Below are 14076 nucleotides of genomic sequence, written 5' to 3'. Positions count from 1 at the left end.
GCAAGGCGCATGCGTACTCCCCCGGCACAGACCTGAAGGACTACATTTCCCAGAAGCCCCCGCGGGCAGTGGTGGGGGGAGCGTGCGCTGGCTGGACGCTATGGGGAGGGAGGGCAGGAGGGGAGGCCCCGGCACTTACTGCAGCTTCTGACCCGGGTCCAGTCATGGCCTCGCTCGTGAAGAAGATAATCAGCACTTCTAAGGCCCCTGCACTGGGTCCCTACAGGTAACGCCTTAGCTAAGAAAAATCTGAGAGTCTCGGTGGATAACAAGTTGACGATGAACCGGCAGCGCCCTTGCGGCCAATGCTTTCCTGGGGTGCATCGGGAAAATTGGCCAGCAGATTGAGGGAGGTGATCCTGCCCCTCTGCTCAGACCTAGCGAGGCCACATCTGGAGAGCTGTGTCCAGTTCTGGGCTCCTCGGTGCAAGAAAGACAAGAAGCTACTGGAGAGGGTCAGCAGAGGGGCACAAAGGTGATGAGGGGTCTGGAGCATCCTTTATGAGGAGAGACTGGGGGAGCTGGGCCTGTTTAGAGAAGACTGAGAGGGGAACTCATCAACACCTATAAATACCTCAAAGGCAGGTGCCAGCCTCTTATCAGTACTGCCCATTGACAGGACAAGCAGCAGTGGCCATCAACTAGAACACAAGAAGTTTCAGCTCAACGTGAGGAAGAGCTTCTTTATATTGAGAGTGGCAGAGCACTGGAACAGGCTGCCCAGGGAGGTTATAGTGTCCTCCTGGAGACATTCCAAACCCAGCTGGATGCGTTCCTGTGTAACCTGCTCCAGGTGACCCTGCTTTGGCACGGGGCTTGGACTGAATGACTCCAGAGGACCCTTCCAACCCTGAACAGTTCTGTGATTTTGGGAGTGGGAGGTCTCTCGGGAGATGCAGGAGCAGATCTTGCTGGAGGGGTTTTGGCAGGTCCCTGGGAGTGTGTCAGGCAGGCCTGGGGCTGAGGTGAGAGCAGGACCCCTGAGCAGGGGCCAGTCCTGGTGCCCCCTCCCCCAGGAACACCTGGGGTCCCAAAGCACCAGTGGGGCTGCGGTGCCTTGGCAAACTGCAGCCAGTAAGAGGAGGGTTAAACAGTTCCTAAGGGTTCAAACAGTTAGTTTGGGAAAGTAATTCTGGAATTAGTGGTAAGAAGTGAATGATGAAAAAAAAAAAAAGATTGTTCTCCAGAAAGAGGTGCTTATCTAGAGACAAGCATGTTGTGTAGGGAAGTTAGAAATGCTGACTATGCAGGTGATGGAGAGTGAAGGTTGAACCCAGTCCAGGGTGAGCTTGGTTAATCAGTGCCTGGGAACTGAAAATTCTTTCTTACTTTGAATAGTTATAAATGTTTTTCAGTCTAAAAACTTAAGTGCTGTAAAAATATGTAAGATGTTCAACATTTTCACAAGTATGTTGTTGTAACAGTTCTGCATATAATTAAAATAAAGAAAAATCCCACTTTTAACTGGAGAAAGGTTTCTCTTTGCAATTTGGCATGAAAAACTGTTCAGTCAGTATAGTAGATTCTTATAGCTAAAGTACTGAAGGGTTTCTATCAGGATGTTTTCTAAGGACTTTTAATTCTGTATTCAGGCTTTATGTTTACAGCGGCACTTTTGTGCCTTCCAGGTGCATTTTTGTCTCCATTACTTTGTGTCCTGAGCTTTCTAAACTTCAAACTTTGTGCTTCTTATAGGCATCGTAAAGATGGAAAAATACAAAGTGTAGAAGCAGAGAGACATGACATGAAGGTTAACTTCTGTAAACAATAAACTGTTGGTGGATTGCAGCCAGGGGCCTGGCATTGCTTGGCATCAGGAGAACATCCAAGACACGGGAAGGCAACAATTCTTTGCCTACACACACATCCCACTGTCCCAGCCTTCAACATAGCTTTCCACTCCAAAATGTTGTGCTTATTGGTAGTTTTTGATGAAATACTGCTTATTATGCAGCCTGTTAAATGTATGGTGGGTCTAACATCAGTAAGTTTATCACTAACTTAGTTTATCAGATTTTAGTAAACTTGTCAAAGTCCAGAGAGCAGAATTTGCACAAGAAATAGCTGCCACATCTCTACTTTGAACTCTGAGCTTGGTTACACAGGAATTCATGTGGAATGAAGGGCTTAATGAATGTGAATGTGAATGAGGGCTTAATGTGGAGTGAAGAATTGGGATGTATGGGTTGCATTCCTGCTTCTGCTACAGCCCTTCAGTATGCTTTTTGATTACCTATTTTTTACTGTATTTCTCTATTTCCTTTACTGCATCCATTTCCCAGTACCTTGAGATAGGTAGGTAGATAGATTTATAAAAATACACATATCTCTGTGTGTGTCTATATATCTCATTAATGTTATTAACCTTTTAAAAGACACACAGATACTGCTCTTGTATTAATCTACAATCGTTTGTGTAAAGAAGATCTGATTAACCAAGAGCATGGTTCGTAACACCATCTGTCTGACAGACAACGTTGTTCTAAGGTCACAGTGTCTGGCCAGTTATGCATTTAGGTGCACTGAAACCTGAAAAGATGCACATTAATTAATGCTGATTAATGAGTAGCTACGATTGGCCCTAGTTAAGGGGTGCATCTGCAGTTAAAGAATGATTGGAGTTTCCGGAGCTGAAGTTTCCCTTAGCTTCGCTTGTGCAGTAGCAGTGTACTCCTTGGCTGGTCAGTTGTTCCTAGTCTCAGTGAATGGAGGATTCCATTGGTGAGCACAGCAAGAGGAGGAAGTTGAGCAGAGCAGGGGCCCAGTAGTGCTGCTGCAGATGCTGATCTGGCAGTGGTATCAGAAGGCTTCAGCTTGTTCTTTCCCACGTTATTCATGATTTACAACTCTCCAAAAGTCTCTATGGAGATAAACATTTCACTCATTTGCTTTGTGATAAGCAGTACAAGATGGTCTCTTTCACTGGGGAGCCCATACCTTCTTGTTGCAAAGTTCTCTGTACTTCAAAAAGAAACAGAAGTTTGTGCTCTGGGGGCCTCCCACCACAGAAGGAGTGGTAGGAAACAAAATTAAGGAAGCCTATGTGTACATGCACACATTTCTATGAGCAAGACTGTGTCAGCTAGAAAACTACTTTATTCACTGGTTTCTCTTCTTTGAATGGTGTGGTTTTGTTACTTGATAACAGAAACAATAATCCCCATGTAAGGCAGTTTAGCATATCTGACAAGTTACTGGCTATTTTTCCCCTTATGAAATTACAGGAGCATGTAGGACAGGTGTAAAAGGAAAGATGGGAATGATGGCATTGTTCAAACTTCCTAGCCTTGATAATTTGACTGAGTCCCTAGATTAGGTTGTTCCCCTGCGAGGTGAATGGATTAAGACAATCTGAGTGAGTCTCAGTTGAGAGATGTACTAAAAATCTCTGAATGTGTCCCTCTTTCTCCATTGACATTAAAGGGAAACAAAGCTCCTATTTCAGATACTTCAGGGAGTTACCTAATTCTAGTTTGTGTAGTTTGAGACAGGTACTGAATGGTCAAAACAATGCATTTTCTTGTGGAATGAGAAGAGATGAAAAACGGTGTTGGCACACTATAAACACTTTCAAAAGAATCTTTCTATAATTTTTTTGCAAAATTACTTTAATTACTGGTTGAAGAGATTTAAATTGTGTCTCTTGCATAATGTTTGCTAGGTAGTTTAAATCTTTGTTTTCAACTTTTTAACCTCTTTGTAGCAGAGACATTAATAATTGCCAACTCAACTTCAGCAAAAGCACACTTGACATTTTTGTATAGATGTTTTGCAAATAGCTTGAGTTTTGCATTCTTCTGAATTAACCCAGCCAAGAAGTCACTCAGGTTATTTGATTAAGGGAGAGTGACTGGTCTGGGGATGGAATGATCAAGGTGTTTTGCTGACTGGCCAAATTCATTACTCTGGAGGAGTACAGCCAGAGAAGCAGGATGCAGGGTGTCACCTCACAGCTGTAACTCATTATCATAGTGCCTGTTCAAGAAGAAAAATGTTAAATCTCTTTTGACTTTTTTTTTTTTCTTTCGTTGCTCTGCATCTGAAATGTAGTTGAAAGGTATTATCTGCTTCTCAAACTGGGATGGAATATTTATCTGAGCAGGTGCAAAAAATGTTTTTATTTACTCCACCTTCCCTCTGTGCTATCTGCTGTGTGGAACCTGTAGCTCAATTTAGCGTTGTGTTGCTGCATTCAGACCTTGTGCGTTTGCAAGAAACAGGGTTTATCTTCTCCAGGGCAGAGCTGTGCACTTCCATAAATGGTGTAATGCCAGCTCTTCAAAAGCATAAGCAGATTGATGTATGACTGCATGTACAGACCTGCATGTGCACTACCTCAGTCTTCTTTCTGACACATTATAAAGTACTCTAGAAAATTTGAAATGTGCTTTCAGATTTGAAATTTGAAATGTTTTCATGGGGAACCATTAGAGCTAAGATGTCACTTGTTTTTTCAGCCAAGCCGTGCTGGTGGACCGAACAATGTACATTGCAGGGCAGATAGGGCTGGAACCTTCCACTGGGCAGCTTGTCTCTGGAGGGGCAAAGGAGGAAGCCAAGCAGGTAAGAAATCTTCCAGCAAAGAACTTGGCATGTGTCTAATTAAATGTGGAATTGTGAGAAATTGTGAAGACTGGAAAGCACATCACATCCTTCAGATGAGGGAAAAGCAGGAGGAAGTCATTCCATCTTAACAACGACTTGGAAAACTTGGAGGTCAGGGTAGAAATCTGTTTCATCTAGGAAGGTAAGAAAGAATCAGTGTTTGAAGCCAAGGTTCACACCCCAATAAAAACCATGGCTTGAGTCAGGGAAAGTTTTACTTCCCCAGCAGCAAAGAGGTAAAGTGAGGTAATAGGATGAGATGGAGGTATATCATGCACTTACATCTAATGAATGGATGGTTTAATATTTATTAGATGCTCCCTTTTATTAATTTTTATTTAGTTCAGTCATTTTTTGACAGTTGAAATTTTGCTGGTTGAATTTACAGTAAAACAGGGATTTAGCCAAGTCACAAGTCATATTTACATACCTACATAAATATAACCCAGCTGATAGATAAAAGATTTTTATTTCATTTTTCTTTAGGCTCTAAAAAACATGGGAGAAGTCCTGAAAGCTGCAGGCTGTGACTATGGCAATGGTAAGGGCTGCTGTGACTATGGCAAACGTGGTAATTTTTGCCTGAATGAAAATATTTAAAAAATCAAGTGACCTTAAAAAAACCTTACCAATAGCTGGGAGAAACAAAAGAAACTCTGAATTTAGGTTTAAAAAGAAAAGAAAGAAATCTGCAAAGAAATAAGTCTTTGCAATGGGTATCAATGGAACACTGCCTTTCACCTAACATTTCTGGCAATGGTACTAATATTTTACTTCCAACTGGGGAAGCCCCAGTACAGACAATGTTGCAATGACTACAGACATTTTAGGCTTCCTAGACTTTGCTCCATGTGAAAGCAGGCTTGTATGTGTGATATTAATATTCTAGGCACTCTCAATATTTTTTGGGTGGAGGACTCTACTGGTGGAGCCACACCGGGATTAAGGCTGGGTTTGACAGTCCTGGGAAAAAATTCTAGTATAGACTGTATTTTCAGACCTTCCTGAAAAAGTACCTATGAACTCTTCTTTTTTTTTCTGACAGCACACATTATATATAATATAAGTTATTGCCAGCAGCTGGCTTACAACAGTAATTTTGATTGATCTGCTTATCAGTTGAGTGCCACTTGGAAGAATTTGGCATTTTCACAGCTGGTCAGGAATGACTTAATGCCTTAAAGTTTTATTACATACTAAGTGCTCAGTTTTTTTAGGCGGTTCCCTAGATTGTAGCTCTAATGGTCAATATCTGCAAAACTTTTCAAAATGTTTAGAATATTTGAGAGAAATATATAAAATAAAAGGAAGAAATGCACTTAAGTTTTTCAATTTTTGTATGCAAGTCAGAGGTCTAAAATAACTGCACTTACATGATTTCTAGTTGTGAAGACTACGGTTTTGATGGCCGACATGAAGGACTACAATGATATTAATGATGTTTACAAACAGTGTAAGTAGATCTTTTGCTTGTGTTTTACCATTATGGCTTGTGGAACAAATTATGCTCATAGTAGTAAAAGTGTTTTAATGACTCAGATGATGTAGTTCCACAGTCTTTGAAATTCCTGTAGAAATTTTTAAAAAATCAATTTTCAAGTATCAGATCAAGCAGAGCCTAATTCCATGTGGGATTTCGTCCCACTAACTCATTGTCCTGTGAAGATCAGCTCCTGCTATCCCTACAGGTTGATCTTCTTTGTCTCTTTGTCTTGCTTGATGCTCTGCTGTCCTGGCTATAATTCTACTGTAGGCAGCCTTCAAATGCTGAATTTCAAATTTATTATCTCAATTTCTATAAAATTTCTATAAAATCTGTGTCTTTAAACAATTTGAGGGTCATTGTTATGGGACAATAGCAATGTTCTTTATACAAGAATGAGCCATGCTGCTCCACTTGAAGAGAAAAGCGAACGATGCTTGGTCAACAAAACTGAATGTAGACTGAAATAGGTGATTTCAGTGAGCCTGTGGTGCAGAATAATTTGGGACATGAGCTCCTTATTTATATTGATGCCTTTAGCATCATAATATGGCTTTTAATTAGATAGCAATATCTGGTCTTGAATGAAGTCTCATTGATGAGCAAGGAACACAGTCTCCTACTTGCCAAAATGTCCTGGGGGATGTGTGTGCCTAAGCAGGGTAAAACCAGACCAGCTGCATGCTCAGTTACTTGTTGCCTCCAACTGGAGTTTGAGAAAACAGTTGCTGCTGGTCTTTAATGTGAGTTATTATCTCGATGCAAGAGCCCAAAATTGCCATTATCAACAGTTTTATGATAGCTGTCACTAGTAAAACTTTCACTTCTTATGCAGATTTTTTGGAAATGTTCTGTCAGGCTGGACAGGACTTTGAGCAACCTGATACAGTGTAAGATGTTCTTGGCTGCAGCATGGTGGTGAATTGGACTGTGTGATCTCTAAATGTTCTGTCTAACCTGAACTATTCTAATATTCTCTAAATTCAGCTCTTATATCTTTACCAGTAGCCTTCCCCGTGCCTTACCCTGTTCTAATATCTGTGATTGTCACGTCTAAATGGGCACGGAGGAATAAATCAAGGGCCTATTTTCCCTCTGTTTTCCTTTGATATGAGTAAGGTTGGACTCCTGGTGACTTTATGTGAATCTCTTTAGGCAGGGGCCTGTTTCTCTCTCCTGCTCTTTCTGTGAAAGCCATCTCCCACTCCCTGGTGTTTGAAACTGGATGATCACCATTCTGATTTAATCTTCCTTTTTCAGCCAAGTTGGTGTTAAGGCCCTGCAGTGTCAGCAGAATGCAAGTTATGGCCACCAGGTCACAACTACAGCAGGCTGCAACAAAACAAGGGAGAAATGATAGCTGGCTTAGGAGTGTTGTAGCCTTGCATCCAAAACTGCTCCAATGATTGCATTTCATACAGATTATGTTCTATCTAGCCAAGTTTAGTGATTGCTGGATGTTTCTGTTTAAATTACAGTTTTCAAGGCAAATTTCCCAGCCAGAGCAGCCTATCAAGTTGCTGCTTTGCCCAAAGTAAGTGTCACTTTTCTGTCTACAAAAAAACCCAAAATTTTCTAGAATCCCTTACTGCCGAAGCATTCTGAATGCTTTTCTTATTTTGAAATAGCTTTGATTGCAATTATTTTCATGAAGACTCTTAATTAGTTTCTTTTCTAAGTATACTGTTGTTATTTCCACACATTATCAGAGATCTGACTATGAGATACATATTTGTTTATAGTGGAAGACAGATAAAACATTTGCAATAAGGGCTTATGATACTTAAGTAAGCATAAATTGAATTTACAATATTACTGAACATTGCTAAATCAGTAATACAACTGTCAGAAATATAATGTCTCTTAAATGTCACTCTGTTCTTACTAAGTTGTGTTGTTCATCCGATTGCTTTATAAAATAGGTACATTGAATTCCTAATATGTTTCTTCATTGTTTTGTCACAGGGGGCTAAAGTTGAGATTGAAGCTATTGCCATAAAGGGACCTCTCCAAGATGCTTCAGCATGACTATAAGTGGAGACTGGATATCTTATAGTGACAGTTTTAGACTTAGTTAATACTTCTCCCTTATATCCAATTTCTACAGCTGACCTACAGCAGTTACACACAGTTGAAATCAGTAAACTTAATGAGGAAAGGTGCTTTCTTCAGGACTTAAGTGAGTTCTCTGCTGGCAAACCCTGAAAAGTGCCTGAGTCCTGCTAAAATCAGCTGAGCCAGATTGCAGGACAGGACCTGCCCTTTGTGGAGGTGACTGGATATTCAGGTATTAAGGTACATACCTGGGTGAATGTATTAGAGTTATATGACAGGTGATCTGGACATGGACATCCTGATTTGTAATAGTAGGTTTTTAGTAACAATTTTAAATCAGAAAAAAATGACAGAAATGAGAAAACAGAACACTTGAATTGCTTAGCATACATCTTCACTTCTGAGGAATTATACTGTATTTGCTTCTGAATTTTCTTAACCTCTTTCTTTATATAGTAGATTACTGTTGGGACTCAGATTTTTTTCATATGTAAGCAATTGCTTAGGAAAGTTAATATTCATTTCAGAAAGAAGAAAATTATGCTCTTCTAAAGTAAAGTGGTATCTTTATAAATCAGATGGAAATGAATACTTACCTGTAATTTTTTTCATAGCAAATGAACTTTGACTATGTTTTGATTTAAAAACCCAACAAAAATTAAAAAAAAATGTTTAATGAGAATAAAATATAATTGCAACTGCAAAAATGTGCTTGTCTATTATGGGAACAGACTTTTCTTTTCCTGATTGTGGTTTGATTCTCCATTACCAAAAAGGTCTCCAGCTTGTCTATTCAATAACAAATAACTTGAACCAAAAGAATAGGCTTATTATCTACATTCTAATAGCTAAGGATTAAATTCTCCAGGACTGGAAGCTTTCAGCTACCATGTCATTACAGTTCTTATAATTTTTTCCTGTGCCATTAAAGTCAGAAGCATCGGTTTGATGGGGTGATTAAGCAATACTGAGAAGTCCAACTGGTGATGCCAGTAACTTATCCCATCCTTCTGTATTGATCTCCTATCAAGTAGAAATGGATACTGTGAGAACAGTCAGCCCTACTTTACAGTCCTAGGTTTGATGTGAAAGAGCCATTCCTTCTTTTCACTGAGCTTATAAATTGTACAATTATAGAAAAAAATATTCATAATGAGATTTGTCACAGCAAATATGTGCAGATATAAGGATTTTTTAATAGTATTATGTTGCTTTTTTGGCAGATAATTATTGTTATTAGAAGCAAGATAATGCCTTTGTTGTTCCAAACAGCCTTTGAAAAATACCTAGCTTTTCTCTCGATAAACGTTCTGTACATAAACTTAGATTAATTTTGGCTTCTGTTCTTGTTCTGTCTCCTTGGCTGTACCAATAATGCATCTTATGCTTTATAGCTCTGACTCCGTAAGCAATCCCTCCTAAGGGAAAACATGGTCAGACTTGTTAGGAAGGAGTTAGTACTAATATGTCTATGACTTTCTAGGAAACACAAAGCAGATGTTCCTTCATTTTGTCAGTTAATAATAATAAAAACTAAAGTAAGTGAATGGAGTTACATTTAAACGTTTAAATGGAGTTTAATTCCTAATTTATATTTAGGTTTCTCTGTTACAGCTTTGTTTAGGTGTGATTACTTGGTTGGGATTTATTTCACTGATTTGTATGAGATTTAGTTCAAGTCTTGAACGTGAGCTGAGTTCAGCCTTTTATAACCACAGTGATTATCCCTTCTCACTGCTCCCCTTCTTGCCCACTGTGCTAACCTGTGTCCCGCAGCCCTTGTGCCCACCTCGAACCCAACACTAGATGGCAGCTGTGATACTTTTTTGGCGGCTGACTTGTGCCTTGGCCGGTTTAAGTCCATTTGTAGCGCTCCTTGGGAGTCTTCGGTGGTAGGAGAGCGGATACGCCATCGCTTTCCACGGTAAGGGGCAGCCTGAGACCGAAATGTCAGTGTCACCTGGAAAAAGTTCCATGCTGGATGCAGCTAACAAGGCAGAACACACTGCTTCCATTAAGTGTTTTTATCAGTAAGTAGGTGCCATTCTGCAAAAACTCCAGAATTGAAATTCCCTTTTAGCTTTATGATTCTTCAGGTGAAGACAGTTGTAGTTTTTAGACTATATATTTAAATCAAAGCCATTCAAGATATTTTCTTGATATGTATTTTTCTGGTACAAGAAGTCTAGAATAACTGAAATAAGCCCTCTTATTTACAGCACTAACATAGTAGTTTTCAAAGTAAGAAGAATCAGCCTTCCGCAGAGAAGCGTAAAACATTTGTTTTATTTAAGCAGAGTTATATTATTTGATTCTACTCTTTAAAACAAAAAGGTCAACAGCCATGATTCTCCAACAGGGAAAGCCTATCTCTTAGGTCTTAATCTGCAAACTACTTAGTACATTTAATAAATCCAGTTTTAAATAGAGGTTTATTAAAAACACTTTCTTTTTCCTTTGCTAGACTGAGCTGCATGCAAAATACAAAGTTGCAATTCAGCTTGTGGCATCCTGATATGTGTATATAAAATTTGTTTCTATCACATATAACTAAAAAACCACCACAAAACAGGTCCTCTGTTCCTGTGAAAGTAAAGCAATGTATAAAGTACTGAAATGTGAATGTTCTACCAGGTGTTTCTTTTACTAAGACTCTTTCTTCTCTAAATGATTATATTCTCTACAGATTAAACAATGGAGAGAGGGAAAAAAAAAAAAAAAGTCACTACCTAGTTTTAATACAACTGTGTTCTCTTAAACCGCATAAACTGCCCTAATCTTCTTCTACCAGCACTTGCTCTTGCTGCAGTGTTTACCTAAAACCAGCTCCTCATTGAGTGAAAGAGCCAGCCCCAGCCAGCCACATGGGCTGGGATCTTCTGAGCTCCTACAGCGTGCCTATCTGTCTGCACAAAACTGACAGGGTGCAAATTTAACCTCTTCTAGGGTTGTGTTTATTGGTAATTAGGAAAAAAAATTCTACCAGAACTTTCTTGTTAGCTTGGAAATTAAGTTTGTTCTTTCAAGTGTACTGCCCAGCACTCCCTGCAGTGAGGAATGGTTATTTCTTGGATGGAGTTAAGGGATGAAAATTGTTTAGTTTTTGATAAAATATAAAACAATTATCAAAAATGCTTGACTGTATAAAAAAAATTATGTTGCTTAAGATCTGGAGGTGTATCCTGTAAAAACAAATATTGCATATCCTTTTCCCAGCCTTTAACATGAGAAAGTTCTTTGACAGACCAAGTTCTGCTCCCTGCAACTTCTGTGCAGTCCCAGATTTGCAGAGGCAAATAACTGCAGGCACTGGCCCTTTATCCATAGTATATGCTTTGGTAGCTCCCAGACCATGAATACTAGATCTCAATGACATTTGCATGGTAGGGACATCTTCTTTCTCAGGGCAGGAGTGTTCAGCATATTTCTATCAGGCGCATTTTGATAATTTAAGTGATTTAACTTTTCATGTTTAACATAGTATCAAGCACATTTCCTCATTAGAAAAAGAAAATCACCTGTTGTGATTATAGAATATGTAAGGATGAAGATGATTGAGAAAGACTGCTACTGTTGAGCCACTGACTGGTTTATATTCCTCTTGTTTTCATCTGCATTGCTTAATGGCCTGAAGAAGCTGAACAGTGAGGAAGAACATACATAGTCACCTGTTTTCCTTGTCGCAACAGTGGTAGAAAGAGTGAGTCTGAGGTGAGCAGGTCATTTTGACTCCCTTGTATCTTCACACTTTATTTCCAAGTGCAGTCTCCTCTGTTGCTATGAATACTACTGATCTCTGTCACAGAGCTCTTGTTGGTTTTTGCTTAAAAATAGTTTCATGCTTGCCAGACTGCAATTCATGATCTTGCTAGTAGTCAGCCTGTCTCTGCTGATTTAATCTCCTGTGTTTTGGAGTTGGGCTGTGCTGGGACATGTGCTGATGGCTGAACTGAATTCCCAGCTCACAAGAGGAAATGCCATGAGATGCAGCTGAAGATGCAAGGGGCATCCTGGAACATGGCTGTACACTCAGCCCAGTCCTGTGTCACTTTGAGCTGTTCTCATTCTGCTCAGTATCTGCCTCCCCACTCCTCAGCTCTCAAAAGTTCATGGTGTTGTTTCTCAAGGCTTCTTTTCATGGAATGGTTTGAATATGTGGATAAAAACTTCAACTACTTCTGTTTGAATTTTCAATGCTCACTTTAATGTCAATAGATTTATTAATAGAACAAGGAGCTCGTTTTAGCTTCTCTATTACAGAAGGCGAGAAAAGCTAAAAAATAAATTAAAAGTGACATCTACTTAGGAAAAAATCCCTAAAAAGTATGCTTTTGGGTTCTAAAAGTTTATATTGTTGCCTACAGGAAGTTGACATTAAATGAAGCTGACAAGTTCATAAGAATGCTGCTAAGCAGAAAACCTTAGATTTAGTGATACAGCCAAGAACTATCAGCTTATACAAAAGGTTAATACACCAAGGATATCAATTAGATTATTTAATACCAACCAGAATCAGCTGGAGTCAAACATGTACATGCAGTATGAAATTATCTCTTAGAGGGGATTTGTATAATTTGCTGGTGACACTTAGGATTTTTGTTAAGTCCTTTTGTACCATACAGCCAATAAAAGAGCAATACTGTGCTTGCCATTTTTAGGTAACTGACTTCTTTCTCCATGTCTACATCCTTATGGCAGAGAATCTTATAACCACAGTCCCCAGCACTGCATTATGTATAATCCCTTTGCACAGGACACAGCCTCAAACTGTGCCAGCAGAGGTTCAGGCTGAACATTAGGAGGAATTTCCTCACAGAAAGAGTTGTTAAATATTGGAATGAATTGCTCAGAGAGCTGGTGGAGTCACCATCCCTGGATGAGAAATGACTGGATGTGGCACTTACTGCCATGATCTAGTTGACAAGGTGGTCTTCAGTCAACATTTAGACTTAAGTAACTTAGAGGTGTTTTCCAACCTCATTGAGTCTGTGATCCTGCAACATTCACCATCAGAACAAATTTCTAGTCTTTATCTGACCCAAAACAGAAGTCATATCCAGGGCCTGTTTTCACAGGAAATTTGTTTGAAAGTACTGCTCTTCAGCTTCATCTCCAAAATGATGGTTTAGCATTTTGGAAAATAACCCAGACAGTCCCTGATAGCATATTTCTCCAGGATGACAGCACTCCAGGGAAATAAACTAGATAACCTTTTCTTTGGGAACAGTCTTATATTTGTCTCTTAGATATGTTTGTGTTTTATCTCTTAGAAATCCATTTTAGAAGCCACAAATGCATATGAAGAAAGCTACACAGCTAAAGACAGGTTATTATTGACCATGAATGTTAACAGCTATGAAGTTTTCTTCTAGGATTTATACAACTAAAACATCCCACTCAGTTAAAAATGCTCTTTTCTCCCTCTCTCTGCAGAAGTTATATATTGTACTACAATCCCTTCAAAACTTTGAGTTTAAAAATGGGGAGTGAGCAGCACACAAATGGATTCTGGACACTGTGCTCTGTTATCTTCTCTTTTCTGGAAAACTCACCTCTGCATTTAGTTAGAGCTTGGTAAATGGGCACTTTCCTCTCCCAGTCCCCTACATGCTGTACACTTCAGCAGCTGCCTACATTGGTAGTCCAGGCACTCAGAGGAACTGCCTACATACAATCATTTAAAGAAAAAAAAAAAAAAGCTACACTCTGTTCTTTATCCTATATAATATTGGTTGAAGGTTTCAATGAGTTGAAGTAAGTTATCTGAACCTGGGAAAAACTCCTAATTGAAAAAGAAATGATGATACTCCTGTTGAAAAATTGTGCTAGTATATATAGAAGGCACTCTGGCAGGGAGATGAAAGTTTGGATATTTCAAACTCTTGAAGTCTTGGCAGCTTGACTTCAAAAAATCTGTATTATATAAAACTTTT

At 39.3% G+C, this 14076-nt stretch overlaps 1 protein-coding gene across 1 annotated transcript; it reads left to right on the top strand.

Moving 5' to 3' along the window:
• Positions 1-98: 98 nt before the first annotated feature.
• RIDA (reactive intermediate imine deaminase A homolog) lies at positions 99-10840 on the top strand. Its single transcript, XM_066334096.1, has 6 exons — positions 99-226; positions 4458-4563; positions 5092-5146; positions 5990-6058; positions 7567-7622; positions 8054-10840. The coding sequence occupies exons 1-6, from the start codon at positions 165-167 to the stop codon at positions 8114-8116; spliced, it is 411 nt and encodes a 136-aa protein (XP_066190193.1). The 5' UTR covers positions 99-164; the 3' UTR covers positions 8117-10840.
• Positions 10841-14076: the final 3236 nt, after the last annotated feature.

Source organism: Sylvia atricapilla, chromosome 1 (genome assembly GCF_009819655.1).
Source record: "Sylvia atricapilla isolate bSylAtr1 chromosome 1, bSylAtr1.pri, whole genome shotgun sequence".
NCBI lineage: Eukaryota > Metazoa > Chordata > Aves > Passeriformes > Sylviidae > Sylvia > Sylvia atricapilla.
The sequence above is the reverse complement of the archived record's forward strand: the minus strand, read 5'-3'. Positions and strand labels throughout refer to the sequence as shown.

Coding starts and splice junctions, on each gene's coding strand:
- RIDA (XM_066334096.1), top strand. CDS start 165: ATGGCCTCGCTCGTGAAGAAGATAATCAGCACTTCTAAGGCCCCTGCA. Junction 4,564..5,091: donor CAAAGGAGGAAGCCAAGCAG/GTAAGAAATCTT, acceptor ATTTTTCTTTAG/GCTCTAAAAAACATGGGAGA. Junction 5,147..5,989: donor AGGCTGTGACTATGGCAATG/GTAAGGGCTGCT, acceptor CATGATTTCTAG/TTGTGAAGACTACGGTTTTG.